The sequence below is a fragment of the Ostrinia furnacalis genome, unplaced genomic scaffold, assembly GCF_004193835.3.
Source record: "Ostrinia furnacalis isolate ACB-3 unplaced genomic scaffold, ASM419383v2 OfSCF2030, whole genome shotgun sequence".
Taxonomy (NCBI): Eukaryota; Metazoa; Arthropoda; class Insecta; order Lepidoptera; family Crambidae; genus Ostrinia; species Ostrinia furnacalis.
In genome coordinates, this window is record NW_021132269.1 from 1,445 (window position 1) to 23,462 (window position 22,018).

General features: G+C 38.6%; 2 protein-coding genes across 2 annotated transcripts; both read left to right on the forward strand.

Moving 5' to 3' along the window:
- The first annotated feature begins 441 nt into the window (after nucleotides 1-441).
- LOC114354248 (uncharacterized) lies at nucleotides 442-1,710 on the forward strand. The gene has a single exon (XM_028306528.1). The coding sequence runs from the start codon at nucleotides 778-780 to the stop codon at nucleotides 1,696-1,698; it is 921 nt and encodes a 306-aa protein (XP_028162329.1). The 5' UTR covers nucleotides 442-777; the 3' UTR covers nucleotides 1,699-1,710.
- Nucleotides 1,711-9,694: 7,984 nt separating this feature from the next.
- LOC114354254 (mitochondrial intermediate peptidase-like) lies at nucleotides 9,695-18,985 on the forward strand. The gene is made up of 8 exons (XM_028306536.1): nucleotides 9,695-9,765; nucleotides 10,137-10,289; nucleotides 10,483-10,742; nucleotides 11,338-11,589; nucleotides 12,390-12,565; nucleotides 18,266-18,354; nucleotides 18,421-18,501; nucleotides 18,848-18,985. The coding sequence occupies exons 1-8, from the start codon at nucleotides 9,721-9,723 to the stop codon at nucleotides 18,953-18,955; spliced, it is 1,164 nt and encodes a 387-aa protein (XP_028162337.1). The 5' UTR covers nucleotides 9,695-9,720; the 3' UTR covers nucleotides 18,956-18,985.
- The last annotated feature ends 3,033 nt before the right edge of the window (nucleotides 18,986-22,018 follow it).

Genomic DNA, 22,018 nt, shown 5'->3' on the forward strand with positions numbered 1-22,018 from the left:
TTGTTAAACACCTGTACCTTTTTGAATAGCTAATGAATCAAGGTACTAAATTCTGTAATTTGTACACAACATTCCATACATTTTTTCTTGGTAATTCTTCGTTTAATTACCTAAAACGTATTTTTTTTGCAAAATAATACATGGTTTTTTAGCTTTTACTTGAGTAATGACGATTCTTTCTTGCAAATTTTAATTTAAAATGTCAATCTTATTATTTAGCTATACGAATACAACAAAAAAGTTAAGATTATTCCGTATTCTTCATTACAAGGGTACATTTTAACATAAAAACTGGAGATTTTTTAAAAAATACTTAAATCTTGAATAACTTGGAAATGAACAAGTTTCGGACATGGTGTCATATGACTTAAATGACTGCAAATAAGCTCTACTTTAACCCCTTTCAAGGAATGTATCGCTTTACCTGTCACCCTGTATTTAATTGTTCATTATTTAATTGCAGGTGTGTCAGAGAAAACTGTAACAAGAATTACAAAAGAAGGTACAACAGCGGCGAGTACTTCGAAAAAAATTGTCACCCCGGGGAAGAGTCGCCCACATCCGAAGAAGATCGACTTAGACGGGTTCGATTTGTGCGCTGTCCGGCAAAAAATTCACAGTTTTTACGTTGTGCATAAATAATTACCAACATTGGCTAAATTACGGGCAGCTCTTAGAGAAGACATAAATTTTCAGGGAACCATCACAACATTTCACAGGATATTAAATAGGATTGGTTTCAAGTATAAGCGATGTCAATCCAGACGCAAACTCCTTATGGAACGCCACGACATTACCGCATGGCGTGCAAGATATTTGGATAAAATTCGAATAAATCGAACTGTGGAAAAACGACCCATTGTATACTTAGATGAGACCTATATACACAACACTTATCACACAAAAAGTTGTTGGCAGAGTGAGGAGGAACCAGGAATGTTCGTCTCAGAGTCGTCAGGGAGTCGCTGGATAATCGCTCATGCGGGAACAAAAGATGGATTCATAAATGGTGCATTATTAATGTTCAAATCCCAATCAAAGTCCTCAGATTACCACGATGACATGAACTCTGCAAATTTCTTAAAATGGGTGACGGAAAAACTAATACCTAATCTACCTGAAAAGTCGCTTGTGATAATGGACAACGCTCCTTACCATTGCACTCAGATAAACAAAGCCCCTACAATGTCAAATTTAAAAAGTTGTATGCAGGAATGGCTTCGGCAAAAAGGTATATATTTTAAAGACACCTGGAGAAAAGCTGTGCTGTTTGATCTAATCAAACAAAATAAAGGTCCACCGACATTTGCAGTGGATGAATTATTAACAGCTCACGGACACGAAGTATTAAAGTTGCCGCCTTACCATTGCGACATCAACCCGATTGAGAAAATCTGGAGCCTTGTAAAACGAAAGGTGGCGGATAAGAACGTGGCACAAGATCCAAAAGAAATTGTAAAGTTGACTGAAGAGGCCTTTGAGTCTATTACGGCGGAAGATTGGACAGCTCAGTGCACGCATGTCGAACATTTAGAGGAGGAATATTTAAAAAATGACGGCCTTATGGATGAAGAGATGGACCGAATAATTATATCTACGGCTAGTGATACTGAAACAGAATCTGATTCTGTTTCCATCCAATCTTCAGACAGTGATGTTCCTATGGCTGCTGATCACAATTATTCAATAAAACTCTGAATAAAAAATTGTAATGCTTTTCTTTACACTATTTTCTCATCTTTTCCCTGCAAGTAGGTAGGTAGTAGATATTTTGATAAATATTATGCCCAAAATATACTTTTGACTTATCAGAAATACATGTTTCACTAATCTGAACTATTGTTATAGGGCTTGAGTAATTAAGTTACAGTATATCTAAAATACTTTTATTTCTTAATAGAATATAAGAGCTTGAATTGTTTCATCGAAGTATGCATGTAATATTATTTGCTTACAATAAGCTAAATTTAAAATAGGTAATTTTTTTGCTCATAAATGGCAACATTATGTTACGCGAGTACAGCGCTGCGTCTGGGGGACTTCTTTCGTGAAAAGGACTTTAACTATCATTTGTGTCACGTGACCATGTCGCACGCGCCACTGCACTGACTGGCGCCATTCTTTTCTCTCGCGAGTCGCGTCGCGTCTTGCTATTGCTAGGCCTACCGCCAGATTAAAATTTAAAACGAAATTAGATTCGAAGCCGTCAAGTGAAGATACTCAATAGGTACTCAAATCTTTATTGCATTGCAAGATAATTTCTTTTTTTTTTTTCAGATAAAATGCCGACAAATAAGAAGAAAAGTGTAATTTGGAATTATTTCAAAAGAGGTATCAATAAGAAGGAAGCGACATGCAAATTTTGCAATAAAACTTTGAAGACTTCAGGTAATACTACTAATCTGCGGGGTCACATGAAAAAAAAACACGCTGATGTTGTTCAGGAATGTATAACAGAAGAACCTTCACAAAAAAACTGAAATTAAATGATGTAACTGATGCTGTTACGCCTCTAATGTCGGTAACAAAATGTTGATTCCATGGACATTGTTAATAAAGGAGCTATTTCTAGTGGTTTTGAAAAACCTCAACAACAGCCCAATGTGGGTGTGGGTCAATTGTTTACCAATATTAAAAGTATAACAAGTACCAAAAATAAGAAGATCACTGAGGCAATTTTAAATTTTATAATTTTAGTGAGAGCATTTAGATGGTAAGAGACATGTTCCACAAAAAAATAATTTCAGGCAGGGGTGACATCTTCTGGCCTCCAGGAAGCCCTGATCTCGCTCCAGAAAATTCTTTTTTGTGGTGTTACATTAAGAACAGAGTATACTTTTATAATCCAACAACCATGCAGCAACTGAAGCCGAGCATTCGGCAAAAAATTGAAAATAGGTTTCGAGGTAATTCTAACGAACGCATTCCAAGATTTTGATACACGTTGATCGAATGTTGTAAGCGTCAAGGAAATCTCCTGGGCGATGTAATTTAATAAAGGTAAATTTAAAAATAAATTGCATAAAATTTCCTTTAAATTGCAATAGTTAAAGTTCTATAAAAATGTAGAGTTTTCGTTTCCTTGAATTTTCAAAAGTGTGAACTTTCTTCTGGGCCACCCTGTATCTTTATTTTTTTAATAATAATATCTTTTGACAACCAATTTGATGATCACAGTTATGACAATTTAAAATAATTTTGTGCCACAACTGTAACTGAAGATGTGGTTAAAAGCATTGCTGAAGCTACAAAAGCTCAAGCAGAATCAAAACTGTGGCATTCTATGCGTCAAGGCAGAGTGACAGGGTCCAGAATCTATGAAACCATTTACTGCAAAACAGAGAACGGTGCGTTAGTACAAATCATACTAGGTGGATACAAGGTGCCGGAGACAAAAGCTATCAAAAGGGGCAAGTTGTTAGAAGAAGTAGTAATCGAGGAGTTAGAAAAAGACTATGGAGTAATTCAACATACAGGATTGATTTTAATTTCCCCAATTATTGGAGTTTCACCTGACGGGATTTGTTCTGATTTTGTCATAGAAATAAGATGCCCTATGAGTGACAAAACTATGAAAAGTGATGTACGAGACGGGATATTATATGAAAAATATAAAGCCCAGATAATGGTCCAAATGCATGCTGCAAAAAAAAACAAAAGGACTGTTTTGTGTTGCCGATCCTAGTTTTGAAGAGAAAAAACTAATACACAAGTAGGTACTGGGTGGAGTATGATGAGATGTATGTGGTGGCTTTATTAAATGCTGCTGAAGAGTTTTGGAAACAATTAATTTTTAAGACTATTTTACAAAGTGCAAAACTATCGGAAGAAGCTGCAGAATCGCAGAACAAAGATTTTAGAAAGATCAGAGAGAATCATACGCGTAAATTTAACCGAAAAGTGACCAATCGTGATATTTTAAATAATAAACTTATTTCTTCGGATCATTTTTTGTCAACAATGAGACCAAAAATGAGTGCGAGTCCAAAATATATCCTCTTTCTAATGAACTAGCTTCAAATAATGATGAAACTTTTGAGTTTATAGATGTTGATGATGATGTTGAATAATAAAAGATTAAGATTGGAATGATTCCTAGCTTCTTTTTATTTTAGAAAATCAATAAATTACCATTAGGTTGCCTTATATCCATATGTTTTGATTACTTTTTCGTACCTTAGAAAATATCACTTATATCCTAAACGGGGACGCACTGGGACAAAGTTGTTACTGTTTTAGCTTCTATTAGCATAACTCTTTAAAACCTATAAGTAGTCATCTTTAACAAATTTTAACATTTTGAATAAGAGCCTCGTGAAGGAAACGTTTCATACAAATAAAACACAAAACATGTAATATAGCAAAAACTACGCATTTCTCAGAAAAATAGAACTTAAACAAAACGTTTTTTATAATATTCTACACCATGATACTATCGAAAAAAGGGAATAAATAGCTAATTCCATTTTTATCGTTTCTTGAACCAGTGTGTGCCACAATCACTGCATCATCTGCATGTTGAATTAATTTATTATTTATTACAGAATGTGGTTTCAATAATTTAAACTGCCTCACTCTTCTTATCACCCTCTCCACATGAATACGTAGACTGGCAATGACCTTGCTTTTGATTGCTTCCTGCCTTAATAACTTTTGATTTTTTAAGACACTGGGTGGCCGAAGTAGATTATTCTGATTAATTCTACTCAGTATAGAATCTATGTGCTTAAATCCTCTGTCTGCCAGCCAATACAGTACATTGGGTGGGAGCACATCCAGAAAACCACTGTTTTCTACTATATTGGCATCAGATATACGTCCACCGAAGCCAACAGATACAAAGTTAACAAAATCATCAGGTGTTACGGATATCAAATATTTTAAAGTGTTAGTATTTTTGTACTGTGACCATGTTAGAGACAGGTCAATGGGATTTGATGGTTTTTCAATTTCTATTTCAAAGCAATCGATAATGCTAAAAACATTTGAATATTATTTATTTGATTTTCTTTAGACTTCATAAACACGTGGAGAAAATATTAATTGTTTAAAAAACTTAGATAAAGTACACAATGTCTTCAAAAAATTCTCCATAATGTGGTTAGTGACACTTCAAACATGCCTGAAATTTGATAAAAGGGTGTGCTATTTTTAATTTTATATAATGTGATTATTATATGAAAGGATTTTATTTTTAGATTTAATTCTAAATATTCAATCAACCAATAATAATTCTTTGGCAAACCTATGTAGTTTTGTGGTTTTTTCTCAATCAGGTTAAGCATAAAGTTTCTACCCTGTCTTGTAGTTTTAATGACAACTACAGATGAAGTGTCTGACATTTCAGCAGAGGTGGTGCTTCCTTGAGTTGAAGATAAAACTTCTTCCATCTCATAATCTTCTTCAAACACTTCTGGTTTCTGTACTTTCTTTTTGTAAATGGCACAATAAGTAGTACGATCGATGTTTTTGGCTTCACTTGTACTGCTTTGTTGGGCTTTAGTTATTAAGGGATTATTATAAAATGCCCCTGTATTCGATTGTGTAGATGATGCAGAAGATGTGCTTGGTCTAGGTTCACTCTTGATGATCCGTTGAAAGCGATATTCTAAGAGATTCTGGTAGCCGAGACTTTAACTTTGGTCGCACTTTCATTGTCTTCCAATACTTATAGTTCTCCACATCTTCCTCCAACTAAAAAAATAATAAACATATCAGGACAGGGAACTGGACATTTCAGGAATTGGAGATTTCGGGAATTGGACATTTTGAAACCGTTGGACATTTTGGGAATTTGACATTCTGAACCTGAAGGCCTCTGCACGTATGTTCTGCGCTGCGTACAAGAAACTCCTTGTCCACGCTCAGTTTAAGGACAGTACTTCCCGAAATTGCATCCCTCTGGACAAAATTACAGTTTTAAACTGTAGTTTTGACTACAAAAAGCTATTAACGACAGCACCAATTGTAGACGTCGTTTAGAATCCGAATCACATGATACTTTTGATGATTTGACAGAACACGACTACATTTTGTCTCTTACGGAATATTCTAAAAATGTCGTAGAATACAATAGCCGGCTTTATCGGAAGGAAATTAAAAATCTTTACAATGCGAAAAATGCATAGAAAGTCTTGAGAACACGGATAGTATTCCTGAAAGATCTTTGATATCTATAAAAAATAGAGGAGGCCTATTTAAACCAACATCCGGCTTAACCAAGATCTGTCAACTTTCCGAAAAAATTGTAAGAGAATATCAAGTGCATATTGGTTCAAAATCTCTCCGTCAACCAAAAATAAAATTAGAGATGATTAATAAAGTTTCAGCAAATGTATTGCCGTCAGAAATTTTTAGTGAATTAAAAGATCATTCATTAGAACAATCTTTCTATGATGATCACAGAAATCTTCTTATAAAGTCCATAGCACAAAAATATTTTAAACTTAGGATACATTATATAACTAAAAATTTGACTGTACCTACCGAAAAATTTGGACACATTTACCAAGAAAATTATATTTAAAGGTGAATGATGAAACACATTATAGTGCATCACTGCCACGGTTTGTAATATGTGCTTTCTTTATGAGCAGTTAAATTATCTTTTTAATATTGTGTTTTATTGTGACATGTCACCATTTTACCTATGATTCACAATAAATGATTTTGTATTTGTATTTGTATTTTTGAACCCACGACCTCCAGACCGAGAGCCTAATGTACGCTACACCACAGCAACAGTACTTTCAGGTACCACAATTCATCGATAAAATATATTAATTTATTCCCATCACTAGCAAATTCACAAGTAGTAGTGACAACCTGCATGGTAACGAAACGAAACATTGCACATGTCTCTTTCTTAAAGCTCCTCTACACGTCGGTGGACGAATCTGCAGACGTCATCTGCCGATGCGTCCGCCGACGTGTGGACGGGGTAATTTGCGCGTCTGTTGTAGGTATTTAACGTCCGCAGATGCGTCCAAAGAGGATATAATTCACTACGTTTTAAGAGTCGGGAGTCCCCTAAAAGAAACAAGATTTTTTATAGTATGAAACGGGAGCGAAAGCAGGCTTGCCAATATGAAGGCCACAAACTGTCATATTCATAACATTCTGCCAACATCAAGAAAAAAATAGGGATGTTACATCACACTTATAATCGAATTATCGATATTACTATTTGTCGACCGTAGGTAGTAGGTAAATAAATAAATAAATAAATAAATATCCTTAGACATTTTACACTGCGCTTCTAGTCCCAAACTAAGCAAAGCTTGTTTATAGAATAGAAAAATCTTTATTCAGTGATTTGAAAATGTTTATGTATACATTTGCTGCAACAATAATATATAAATTTGTAATTTGTTAGGTAGGTGATCTGATAGTGACCCACGACCCCGTTTTTATTTTTGGAGGAATTAATTAACACATGTTCATAGTATATTAAACATGACAGTTCCTTCACTCCAGGCTGTGCTCCAGGTTACGAAAACTATCAGTTCCTTCACTCCAGGCTGTGCTTCAGGTTAGAAGTTCTGCAACACAAAATAAAAAGCCTTTATAAATATTAGAAAGCGCTCTTAAAAGTTGAAAATAAGGAAATATTATGAAGCCAAATTAGCTCCATAAACAATTCTAAAAATATGGAGAAATTATAAAAGCATTATTCAACTTAAACTTTTCCGAAATCAAATGTTAGCCAACGTTGAATAATGCTTTTATATTTCTACATATTTTTGAAATTGTTTAACCCTTAAATTGGCACTCATTGAACCCTTGCTTCAAAAATGGTCAAATTTGGGATTTAGGTATTGTTTTGATAGATTAAGAAAAAAATATTTTCTTTTTGAAAAAATTTCAATTAGTATAGAAGTTATGACATGTCACTTAAAACGGACATTGCCAATTATTTAGCATTACATCCATGTCACTTAGGGCGGACATTGCCAGTTTAGGAAAACAAACTTAAAATAACAATACAGGAATCCCTGATAATCAGCCTCTAGCTAATCCAGCGCCTTTTGCAATCCATCCGCACTATTTACTGTTGATTTTACATAAATTTATCAAAAAATACCCAGACATATAAAAAGAGAAACTGACTGCCTGATATATCAACATAAATCCCAAACCGGTGGGTATAAAGACACAAATTTTGCCATGTAGGTTCCTTATTAGGGTCTAAGGGTGTTATCAGAAAGGATTTTTCCAAAATTACCCCCTTAAAGGGGGTGAAATGGGGGTCCAAAGTTTGTAGGGCGAAACAAAATTACTTGCACTATTTCATTCGAAACTTCACAGGAGTACTCCTATGGATAAATTAATAAACACGTGTTTCAGGTTATTTCAGAATTCAACCCCTAAAAGGGGGAAATGGGGTAAAAACGTCTAAAAATCAACATGAGTATTTATTACTGATACATGGCGTTGTCCGTTTTAAGTGACATAACATTTGTAACCTTGAAATGAACGAAAAAAAATCGATATTTTTTTACTGTTTTGGCAATAATCGTCAGTTTTATTCGTTAATATTCTAAAATCAGTCAATAAAGCACAAGAACAAGTGTTATACCCACAGTGTTGCCATATTTATCAACAGCGAAAACTTGACCTTGCTGTTGCAGTTATTCAACTGTCTTAATTTTTAAAATTCGCAGTTTTTTATGGAACTACTGCCCCGTGTTTCACATAAAATATCATGCTTTTTATAAAATATCCCTTGAAAGTCGATAAATTGCTTTAATTTAGATTCTGTAGGCAATTGTTTGACATGTCCTTTATAACGGACAGAAACCATTTAAGGGGGAGCTAATTGACTTCATAATAAGTTTTCCATATATTCAACTTTTAAGTGCGCTTTCTAATATATAAGCATTATGCAGTAAAACAATCGGCATACGTTTTTTTTTCTTTTCTTNATAATATCCTAGCCGAATTTATTACCCCTAATAATATAAAATTGTAAATAGTAATGTATATTGTACTTATGTAAATATTATTTTATTTTTATTATTTTGTTATTATATCACACCTAAATTGATCCTATGAAAACCATCCTTTGTTCCGTTTCCTGTCTAAACGCAATGTCCGCAAAACTTATGGCAAAACTGAACGCAAAAATCAAGAACCCTGTCGTGGCTAAACGCAATCCGCGAGAGCCATAAAGAAAAAAAAAAAAGTATTGGAATTTATCGACTGAAGTCGCTGTTTGGAAGCAAGTTTGATCGTAGTATGGAAGTTTCCGTACCCTGTTCACTTCACTCAATTTTGTCATTTTTGACATATTTAACAGCTGCTCAATTACAGATTAAAAATATTTTCTTAATTTTTGTTACTGGCAATACTCATTAGAGTCGATTTTTGTTGAGTGAGAAGAGGAAATTAGGAGAGAGAGATGCGACGGCTTTAGAGATTTTAAACTATCTGAATCACAAAAACATGCCGTTTGTTATTTATGAAGTCCTTTTGGATTCCAAATCTCCACAAATCCATGTGAAGAAGAAAGGTAAAAAGTATACTTTTACCTTAGTTAGACCATGAGACTTTTACTCATTTGGAAACCTCTATTGTTACTCATCTTTTGGGTAAACACAGCCTAGATAGCGCGGACAAATCGAGACATCCAAAATATGTATTGAGCTTGAGTTACGCTTGAGTATTGAAACCACTGTGCAGTGTGCGTGTGGTGTGGCTCTCATTGATATTCGTATTTCCATGGGCTGCTGCCTTGATGCTGTCATTTTTGTCATCTGTTTTGTCGTACGTAGTTGTCAAAAAAATGATAAGAACACGCAGATGTGAAAGAGAATTTTAATTTTGTTTTGATAAAAATAACTAAATCCGCCCTTTTGGTTGATTTGTTTGTGTTATAACTTTTTGTTTCATATTTGGTAAGCCATCAGCAGTTCAAAAATATTTTTACTTTATAGTGTAATAAATAAGTAATCACATTTCGTAATAATTCGGAGTAGTTATCTTGGAACCGAAAAACTGTTCATCCCTTTTAAACTTTCAAGGATCACGATTCACGATTTATGTTTTGAGTACTAAAATTTTGTACTCCTTTAGATATTCCTATCATCGCTACTTAACCCTTTCACTTAGCAAAAACTGTTTTTTTTATCATTTAGGCTACTATGAAGCTACTGAAGCCTATAGGGGTGCTGAAGCACGCGCGGCGCCGCAAGCCGGGCCGCGGCGTCTCCACTTGGTCGCCTCTGGCCACAGCCTTCAACACCAGACCCACATCTAGACCAATTTTTGACACACTGAGAGAAAGGACGGTAAGAAATAAATAATTAAAATAACATGTAAAAGAAAGTGTTATATGTATTCTATATCATGTTTTTGTGTTCTAATACAACAAAGCTCTTAGGCAGGTTAAATAATTTGTCCTGAAAATAGTCTGTAAATAATGAGTAAATGAAACTAGGTCATGTAAAAGTGTTGCAATTTAATAATTTTCTGTCCTCCTAGGGTCTTTTCAATAAGCCAGAACTCACCAGTTTTGAAGGATTCTATACCCTAAGAGACCAGGCCATCGCAACCACAGATCGCTTGATTGAAGAAGCTACTTCAAACCCTACACGGCCTATGGTGGAGATCTTCGACGAGTTGTCCGATACACTGTGCAAAGTGGCGGATTTGGCTGAGTTCGTAAGGATCGCGCACCCACAGTCTCACTTTGCAGCTGCTGCTGAGGACGCCTGCATAAGCGTTAGTGGTGTAGTTGAAAAGTGAGTGTTTTTCAATATTTGCAAATAAAACTCAGTAAAACTCATTTATCTCTGTAAGTAGGCTTTAAAAAAGCACTTTTACACATCCCAGTATTAACCCTACCACTGCTTCAGGACAATAAATGGGCCAATGCTGAATTGTTCTTTATTCATCATCATCATTACAACCACAGGACGTCCATTGCCTAACATAGGCCTCCCCCAATTACTTTCACATGTCACGGTTGTTCTTTATTGCTATTAACCAAATATACAATTTTGAATGAAGACATATCAAAAGACTACAATCTCATCTTTGATTTTTAGTTACATAGTTTAACATCCTCTTGATATAAACTAATACCACTTCATTAATCAAAGTGAGTTTGTTCCGGCATTTCTTCTCAGCACTTGCCATATGTTAGTCTCGAAGCTCTGGTAGGGCCCAAAAGATAAGGAGACATGTAAAGTGCCCCATAAGGGCTACCTTTTTTGATTTACTATATTTTGACGTTCATAAGTGCCACCAGTGGTCTAAATTGAATAAAATATTTTTGATTTGATTTGATTTTGAAAGATCTGAGTGCAAAATAACAGATAAATTAATTGCCCACAGGTTAAACACACACAAGGGTTTATACGAAGCACTTCGTGACTCAGTCCAAAGGGGCACATCAGGCGACCAGCACCTCGCAGAACTGTTCCTCTTTGACTTTGAACAGAGTGGCATCCAACTGGAAGAGGGCCCGAGGAAAAGAGTTGTCGCTCTCAATGACTTGATCCTGCAAACTGGACAGAGGTTCATGGCTGGAGCTGCTAAGCCTAGGAAGGTGAATAGGCAGGTTGTACCTGCTAATATCAGGCAATTGTAAGTTTCACTATTTATTTACATTGTATTCTATTGTGGGTAGTTGAAAAAAACATTCCAATGTGTAGTTGAATTCAAAATACTATATGAAATTGACAAGAATAGGCGTCAAGTCCTTTCGTGTATTCCCAGTAGCCCCATTTGGACTATTGTTTCCAGTGGTTTTTTTTAATAAATTAGTTTTATCTTTTATTTATTTTATTACCACCGGCTACCCGCGACTTCGTACGCGTGGAGCCCGTTTAACCCCCTTAGGCAGTGGTGGCGTAGCATGGGTTGGCACCCGGGGCGACTAGCTGTGCCCGCGACTTCGTACGCGTGAAAACCCGTTTTCGCAACATTTTTCATTATTGCTCTGCTCCTATTGATCGTAGCGTGATGTTGTATAGCCTATAGCAGTGTTTTTCAACCTGTTTCATGACGCGACCCCCCTAGCATGAAAAACATTTTTTGCGACCCCCCGACCCCGTTCGCTTTTTTTCATGCCTTTTACGAAGATGTTGTAGGGACCGAATTTTTCAATCTATACAACATTTATGCTGAGTTTTTTTTTACTGAGGTAGTTTTTACGACCTCTCGCGACCCCCCTATTGAGGCTTCGCGACCCCCCAGGGGGTCGCGACCCACAGGTTGAAAAACACTGGCCTATAGCCTTCCTCGATAAATGGGCTATCTAACACTGAAAGAATTTTTCAAATCGGACCAGTAGTTCCGGATATTAGCGTGTTCAAGTAAACAAACAAACAAACTCTTCAGTTTTATAATATTAGTATAGATTAGTAGTATTTGCCTTGTTACAGTTTCAGCACAGAAGGCGACAACATAATAGTGAGCGGCGTTTACGCAGAGTGCGGCGAGGCGGCGGCGCGCGAGGCGGCCTACCGCCTGTACCTGGCGCCCGACGCGGCCCAGGACCGCCTGCTCACCACCACCCTGGACGCGCGTCTGGAGATGGCGGCCGTCTGCGGCTTNGGCCGTTGATGTTGAAGTGAGCCACATCGCGCGAAATTTATTTTTCTTTTTTCACTTTTATAAATAACTTTTCTTTCCTTTTTCTAAGTGTTGTGATATTTGTGGGTGCTGGGTAAGTGTTTAACACTATTTGTTTTGTAATTGTCTATTTCCTTTGTACCTAAATCCTATCTCTTCTGAGGGCATCAATTATGGATGTACCCCCAAAACCTCCGGATCCTCCGGACGATGCTACTATGATTTCTCAGCCGGTTTTCTCTGACGAGAGCCAACGAAATGTTGAGAAAAGAAAACGTACGCTTCCGTTGGAGCCGACTGGCAAGGAAACCTTAGATAAACGCACTCGGGACTCAGAGGAATCGTCGACCTCCATTCAATCTATATATACCCACCCCAGTTTCACTGAGGCACGTATGTACACAGCAAACGACAGCGGACCATTTATTGTTCATTGCTCTCGTACTGAACCTGACCCTGCCGCGGGTACCACTATCCGCCCTATTAAGTTTGGCCAATTTCTGCACCGAAACTACATTAAAGGCATCGCCAAAGATGGCGTTAGAAATGTTGGCAGAAATAAAATTGCAGTCGAATTCACCTCTGGAGAAGATGCCAACAATTTTGTTAATTCCCAGGTACTGACAGACAACAAATACAATGCCATGATTCCCACATACCATATTACTCGAATGGGTCTAGTCCGTGGTGTCCCGGTAGATTGGACCCTCGATGAGTTTATTAACTCTCTTGAAATCCCAGAGGGATTCGGATTTGTTTTAAAAGCCAGGCGTCTTAACAGAAAGGTGTCTAACAATGGGAATATTATTTGGACTCCTACACAAACTGTGGTCCTCACATTTTCTGGGCAAAAACTTCCAAATAGGATTTACTCGTTCCACACCTCTCTGGTGGTGGAAGTATACCAGCTTCCAACTATACAGTGCCATAATTGCTGTAGGTTCGGACACATAAAAAATCAATGCCGCTCTAAACCCCGTTGTTTCCGTTGCGCTCAAAGCCACTCTGGTGACGCTTGTAATGTCCCTGATGAGAGATCTTCTTGTCTACTTTGCACGGGGGCCCATCTGGCTACAGACAAAAACTGCCCAGAACACATCAGACAGAAAAGAATAAAGCAACTTATGTCTCAAGAAGGTCTTTCATATTTAGATGCTTCAGACTTAACTCCTAAAACAAGAAAACCATATAACGATGTTGCAAAAGAAGTTCGTAATTCATTTTTTGCTTCCTTCCCATCACCACAATCTCCCCCAAGATCAATCCCCTCCCAACAAACACCGAGTGTATCTAGAAGGATAAATCCACCTACTCCCCGTAGCAGATCCTCTCTGTCCAAAGGATATGATAGGCAGGCCCACCAGGCCTTAGTTGCTGATGTCCCCTCTCAGGTGCCTAATGGTTGCGCACTACAAGGTTGTTCCCACTCAGATATATCTGATAATGACCAATTAATAGAAAATTGCCTGTCAATGCTCACGGTAATTCTCTCAAAATTTAGTGACTCACTACCGAACAACGTTGCCTCAAAACTTAATATACTCTTCAACAAACTACCTAAATCTCTTCGATCCTCAGACGATAAAGATGACGACGGACACTTCTCAGTTTCTTCAATGGAACAGTAAAAGTGTCCGTCCGAAAAAATCTGATCTAATTTATTTATTTAACCAACACTCAGTGGCAGTCGCTGCCATCTCTGAGACATGGCTGAGACCAGGTTCCCTATTCAGGGTTCCAGGATATGCCTGCCTTAGAGATGACAGAGATGATAGCTACGGAGGTTGTTGTCTTCTTATCAAGAAAAGCTATTCATACTCTCTTCTCTCCATCCCTTCCCACAGTCCAGCTTTTAACGCTGTGGCTGCTCGTGTTATGAATATTTCTATTATGTCCATTTATATTCCTCACCCTACCCCTTCTCTTATCCCAGAATTATTGACTATTTTTTCCTCACTTCCTCCACCTATCCTTTTGTTAGGAGATTTTAATGCCCATCATATCGCCTGGGGTGCTCACAGCTGTGATTCCTTCTCTGTCCAACTAATGGATATATTTGAGGATCTCAATTTATGTGTCCTGAACGATGGATCCCCGACAAGACGAGTATATCCTAGTCAAGATCCTAGATCAGCTGTTGACCTCTCAGTATGCTCCTCTTCCCTTGCATCTCTCTGTTCATGGTGGGTTCTTCCAGAGGCTTATGGTAGTGATCACTTCCCCATTATTATAAAAAAGCCCCAATCAGTATCACCTACTCCAGCTCCCCCTCCATTACTTAAATACAAATTACATAATGTAGACTGGTCCAATTATGCATCAGAGGTAGACAGACTCCTATCAAACCATATTAGCTCCCCTTCCACCGATGTAAACGAGAAGTGCTCCATGTTTGTAGAGTCATTGTTATCTGCTGCGGATTCACAATTCCCTCGTAAAAAGTTCAATCGTAAAAAGATCGCTCCCCCTCCATGGTGGGACTCGGAATGCTCGGAGATGATTAAACTTCGTAAATCGACAGAAAAAGATTATAATGCCTCTATGACCATGGAGAACTTCTTGAAATATAAACAAGTGGAGGCTCGTACTAAGCGTCTCTTATCAAAAAAAAAGAAATGTGGGTGGATTAAATTTTGCTAATCCCTCACTCCTAGGTCCCCTTCCGCAGCAGTTTGGAAAAATATCCGCCGCTTTCGTGGGTCATTTATAGAATCTCCTTCTTCAAACGACCCATCTGTTTGGCTAAATGACTTTGCAGATGGGCTGACTCCCCCGTTTGTCCCTGCTGAAAATTGTATACCTACCCCTTATCCTAACCTCCAGAGTTCGGATAAATTTGATCAACCCTTTTCTTTACCTGAACTAAGATGTGCTCTTTCGGGACTTCGAGATTCCTCTCCAGGAGAGGACGGAATCCCCTATTCATTTTTAACTCATCTTGGCCCAATTGGGGAGAAATTTTATTTAGATATAGCTAATTCTATTTTTATGTCTGGTATAATTCCGGAGTCCTGGAGAACCCAAATAGTTATTCCCATTCTAAAACCTGGAAAAGATGCCTCCGTGTCATCTTCATATAGACCAATTGCCCTATCCTCTACTTTATGCAAAGTTCTTGAACATTTATTGAAAAACCGCCTAGAATGGATAGTGGAAAATAGAGATATTCTCGCGAATAGTCAGTTCGGCTTCCGTAAATCTAGAGGTACCATGGACAGCCTGAGCATTTTAACGTCAGACATCCGTATCACCTTTTCGAAAGGGGAGTTCTTAGTTGGCGTCTTTTTGGACATAGCTTCTGCATATGACAATGTTCAACTTCCGGTGCTCAGACAGAAGATGCTTCGCGTGAGTCTCCCTGTGAGGTTAGTCCATTGTGCAACCAACTTGCTTATGGGCAGATTGCTCAAAATCCGTACAAATGGCCAACTTTTACCCCCACGATATGTCTGGAAAGGTCTGCCTCAAGGTTCAGTTCTAAGCCCTATTTTATATAGTATTTATACCCACGATCTTGAGGAAAGCGTTTCATGTTTTTCTAATATCCTTCAATATGCTGATGACATTTGCCTTTATGCTTCTGGGAAATCAATTGAAGATATTTCATCGCGTTTAAATTCAGCTCTGTATTATTTAAGTATATGGTTGGACGACCATGGTCTAGCACTATCAATTCCCAAAAGTAACGTTGTACTATTTTCAAGGAAAAAATATCCCCCCTCTGTCGAAATTTCATGCAATAATCAGCTCATTCCTGTCGACGAAAAAGTTAAATTCCTTGGAGTTCTTCTTGACTCTAAAATGTCTGGCATACCTCATTTTAATCAAGTCATCCTAAAGTGCGAGAAGGGTATTAACATTCTTAAATCCCTTTCTGGAGTCTGGTGGGGATCCCATCCTTATTGCCAAAAACTATTATACAATGCAGTAGTTCGTAGCCATCTTGACTATGGGTCTTTTCTATTAGAACCCTGCAGTAAAGAAGCATTGTCGAAATTAGATAAAATTCAAGCTAAAGGTCTAAGAATTATCTTGGGAGCTATGCGGTCCTCGCCAAAAAATGCACTACAAGTTGAGAGTGTAGACCCTCCTCTAGATCTTAGACGTCAATATTTGTCTGATAGATTCACATTTAAAGTTAGCCAATTTGCCCGTCATCCTCTGATACCCCGACTCCAAGATCTATCTGATTTAATTTCTCTTCCCTCTTGCAAATACTGGTCCCATAAAGAGCCCCCTAGATTAATAACTAGTCTTAGAAAACTTTCTTCACTGTCCCACCCCGTAGTTACGTTTCATCAAAATCCTATATTCCAAACTGATTATGATGCTCTGATCTTTCCACCCCATGTTCTCTTAGATTTAGGTATCTCAAAAGGTGACCTTGCGGCTGATTCCAAACTTACTGAATGCTTAGCTAGAGATTGGCAACACTGGCTACCTATCTACACGGATGCCTCTAAGTCTTCAGAGGATGGAATTGTTGGTAGTGCGGTATGGATTCCTAAATTTAAAATTCTTTTAAGCTTTAAGTCTCCAAAAGAATCTTCTGTTTACACAGGTGAATCGCTGGCTATTCTAGAGGCTCTTTCTTATGTTTTCTCCCATAAATTAAATAAGTCTATCATTCTTTCAGACTCAAAGAGTTGCCTACAGGCCTTATCTAGTAATATCTTCAGAAGTAAGCTAATCTCACCTACCCTGCTGGCTATTAAAAACATTCTCTTTCGTTGTCACAGTGAAGACATTCAGGTTGCACTAGGGTGGATTCCAGGTCATAGTGGTATCCGCGGCAATGAACAGGTTGACCTATGGGCGGGAGAAGCTGCACATGCAGGGTCTCCTCTTAATACGATATATGCTTGTGACACTTTACCCTTAGCACTCAGAGACCTTGTTGACCAATGGCAGATCCGTTTCAACGAATCGTCTAAAACAAAAGGTCGACACTATGCCAACATCCAACCAATAATTCCCAGAAAACCGTGGTTTTTTAAACAGAAAGGGATAGATAAACGCATAGTGTCAACGATATGCCGTCTTCGCATTGGTCACGCATGCACTCCAGTTTTCCTCCATAAAATTAATGTGAGAAATAGCCCATTATGTGATTGTGGAGAAGACGAAGGTTCCCCTGAGCATATTTTCTTTAATTGTAAAAATTATTCTGTTTCTTTATATGATATTCTTCCCCTTAAAACTCCTCGTCCTTTCAACTTCCAATATATATTAACTCAACACTTTTGTATTAAATATCTAAGTAAATATTGTGCTGTCTTTGACATCAAACTATAAAATTATTCTAACTCCTCTTTCCCTATTAACATAATTGTTGTGTCGTTTGACTGTGATGTTTGTTGTTGTTTTAGGTGGTGGTTTTAAGGTTTAAAAAAAAAAAAAAAAAAGGAAAAAACTGCTGCATTATCTAAAATATTACTGAAGCGGACTAAAGTATGTGTCTCCTTAAACACTTGACATTGGCAGAATCACCGCGGCAATAAATCCGCGGGAAAGTCCAAAAAAAAAAAAAAAAAAAAAAAGTTTTATTAAAAGAAAAATAAATTGGAAACTTGCCATTATTGCCACTATCGGTATTTCTTAGAACCAAAGTTGTTTATCTTTGGAGCTGAATGATTCTATAAGGTGTCATTTTTTATACTGATCATTAGTGTCCGACCGAAACTAGTTTTACGANACGTGGCCGGCACGCGCTGCCCCACCGACCTCGCCGAGCTGCCCAGCGTCCTCATGGAGTGCTTCGCCGGCAGCCCGCAGGTATACTAGCGGGGTCCATGTCACCCCGGCCCCCCGCAGGTATACTAGCGGGGTCCATGCCACCAGCACGTGGCCGGCACGCGCTGCCCCACCGACCTCGCCGAGCTGCCCAGCGTCCTCATGGAATGCTTCGCCGGCAGCCCGCAGGTATACTAAAGCCCGCTAAAGCCCGGTCATGGACCCCGCTAAAACCCGAGCCGTGAGCACGTAGAATTTTGTCCAATGACCCCTAGCTACCCATCCTTATCGCTCGCGCGTAATTATGTTGCTGTCGCTACTGTGCGACTGGCACCCGCAGTGAGTGTGCGAGCGCGACAGCAATATAGCACGTAGAATTTTGTCCAATGACCCCAATTATGTTGCTGTCGCGCTCGCACACTCACTGCGGCCGCCCTTCCCACAGTCGCGACAGCAATATTTACGCGCGAGCGATAAGGATGGGTAGCTTGGGATCATTGGACAAAATTCTACGTGCTCCCGGACCAGACTATAGCGGGGTCCACGCCACCAGCACGTGGCCGGCACGCGCTGCCCCACCGACCTCGCCGAGCTGCCTAGCGTGCTCATGGAATGTTTCGCCGGTAGCCCGCAGGTATACTAAAGCCCGGTCCGTGAGCACGTAGAATTTTGTCCAATGACCCCTAGGTATCCTTATCGCTCGCGCGTAACTATATTGCTGTCGCGACTGTGCGACTGGCACCCGCAGTGAGTGTGCGAGCGCGACAGCAATATAGCACGTAGAATTTTGTCCAATGACCCCAATTATGTTGCTGTCGCGCTCGCACACTCACTGCGGCCGCCCCTCCCACAGTTGCGACAGCAATATAATTACGCGCGAGCGATAAGGATGGGTAGCTNTATCTATATCAAACATTCTAGCGCCTTAGAATGGGATGATGACTGGGTAATGAAATCGAAATTCTATTTAGTCCGTCAAACAGATAATAAAAAAAATTAGGACACATATTTTTTAATTTTATTCATAATCGAATAATCACAGTATTATATTGAGTTGAAATGTCGCGTGATGTCACTTTTGAGTAAAAATCTACCCAAGCGTGACGTAACGCGCCATTTCAACTCGATGTAGCACTGTTAATATTTAATTATGAAAGAAAATAAAAAATATGAGTCTAATATTTTCTAATTATCTGTCTGACGGACAAATAATTGGCTTTTTGTCATCTAGCCTATTCATAAATCACAAATATTTGAATCTCGTGAAGTCACTTGTCACTAAAATAATACGCATTGTTGCGTTGCGTGGCATATGATGTCATGTTCATTTAATTCGATACTGACTTTTATCCCCATTCCAGTACCATTTTTAAGCATCTCTTGGTTACACTATTAAATAATTTATTTTGTTACAGGCATCTGAAAATGACAAGGAAGCGTTAGAAATACAAAAAGCATTGTGGGACTCGTTCACAGCCAACAAAACAGCAAATGGATTCGATACGGGTGAGTTTTTGGATTACACATTTTATACATTGAAAAGAAGAAAATTAAAGTGTAAAAGAGTTTCCTAATTGTCTTTGTGTGCAAAGAAATAATAAAAAAACATTTTTAAAGAAAACTTAACATTGTAAAACTGATAAGAAACTTTCAGTTAGATGTCGTTGTAACAACGTATAGCTTCGAATTCGTATTTTATAAAAACACCCAAAACAAATAATGATCATGCTCGTCTTGCTTGTCAAATTAGTTTCTTCTCATTATTTAGAATCCCAAAATAAAAAAAAATGTGGTCTAATGTACTATTATCTTACAGTGTGCAGTTTTTTTATCTTTATTTTATGAGCTTGTTCATTGAGTGAACATGTCGCTCAATAGCATTCACAAACAATCTTACACTAGATATTTCTTTTATCTGAACACTCTTTAACAATCCCAACTAATATTATAAATGCGAAAGTAACTCTGTCTGTCTGTCTGTCTGTCTGTCTGTTACGCTTTCCCGCTTAAACCTCGCAACCGATTTTGATGAAATTTGGCATAGAGATAGTTTGAGTCCCGGGAAAGAACATAGGATAGTTTTTATCCCGGTTTTTGAAACAGGGACGCGCGCGATAAAGTTTTTCTATGACAGACAAAATTCCACGCGGGCGAAGCCGCGGGCGGAAAGCTAGTTTTACATAAATACATAGCATCTTTGGATAGAGGGGCGCTTTTACAAAGCGCTTTTGTCTTTGTAGGCGGTCCAGAACACAGCACGAACGGTGCACTACCGGAGATCGAGGGCGAGGAGCCGCCCGCGCTAGACTTGTGTGCGGACAAAGACGCCTGCGTGTTGGAGCTCGATGAAGCTGAGGATGTGAGTAACATCAACATCATCATCCACTGCTGAACATAGGCCTCCCCCAATGATTCCCACATCGCATGGTTTGTAGGAAAACAATGATATGGTCATACCACCTAACCTTTGTATAAGTAAATTGCGAGCCATTTTGAACTTTATTGTCTTAGAGTAGGCGCACACCGTTGATTTTTAGTTGGCCGATAGTTGTGCCCAATTTTAAATTGTATGAAGAATCGGCCAAATCGAATCGGCGTAGTGTGCGCACCCCCATACATGCCCTGATCAACTGCCCGACTAAACTATCGGCCGACGAAAAATCAACGGTATGCGCCTACTTTTACAGTTTTAGTGCGAAATGTCACGTAGCTAATTTTACATTAAGGCGATTAGAGTCCTCAATGACCTTGGGCGTTTGATCTTCACGCCGCGCGAAACTACCCGCGCANCAATTAATTTGGCGACCGTATACGAACATGTACGTTATGCATTGTAAATGATAATTATTGCAATTTAAACAGCATTAAACGCGCCACAGTGTATGTGGACACGGTAGGCTTTCCCTACATGGTCACTTTTGTTGCGTTCGTTCGTTCGTTCGTTTCAGCTGAAAGACGTCCACTGCTGGACAAAGGCCTCCCCCAAGGATTTCCACAAAGACCGGTCCTGCGCTGGTCGCATCCAGGCACCTCCCGCGACCTTCACCAGATCGTCGGTCCACCTAGTGGGAGGGCTGCCCACGTTACGTCTTCCGGCTCGTGGTCACCACTCAAGAACTTTCCTGCCCCAAGTGGCTATCAGCTCTTCGAGCTATGTGCCCCGCCCACTTTTGTTTCGTCTGGCATTAAATCTGGTCTGGCATGTCAAATTGTAGTGACAATATTGCTCCGTTAGCAACTTGGTGACGAGACGGTTCACTTGTCCAAGTATAGTCAGCGTCAAATAGTTCGTGACACACAAAGAAGCCAATAAGTTTGCAACCCTCTTTGTTACATTGGAATAAGGTTGCGTCGTCAACTTTTTGGCCACTTTGGGTGTCACGAACTATACCGGTCATCACAAAAATCGGCCCACCTACGTTTTACAGGAAAACTCTTTTCTACTGACACAATCATGGTGCCCCAACAATATTGGTGTTATTTGAAAGCCCAATAAATATCCTTAAAGAAAAACACATTTAATTTCTTAATAAACGATTAACATAATTATACAATAAATTATGTGACTTGAAAAAAGACCTCAATTTGGGCTCACCTCTGGGATCAATTAGACTAATTTTTATGGTTATAAAACCAAATAATGATCTCCAGTGTTGTCTTTAACAGATTGATAGCGATTAATCCCAACTTAACAGTTTTATAGCCA

Excerpts from the sequence above, each read along its gene's own strand:
- LOC114354248 (XM_028306528.1), top strand. The coding sequence starts at position 778 with ATGGAACGCCACGACATTACCGCATGGCGTGCAAGATATTTGGATAAA.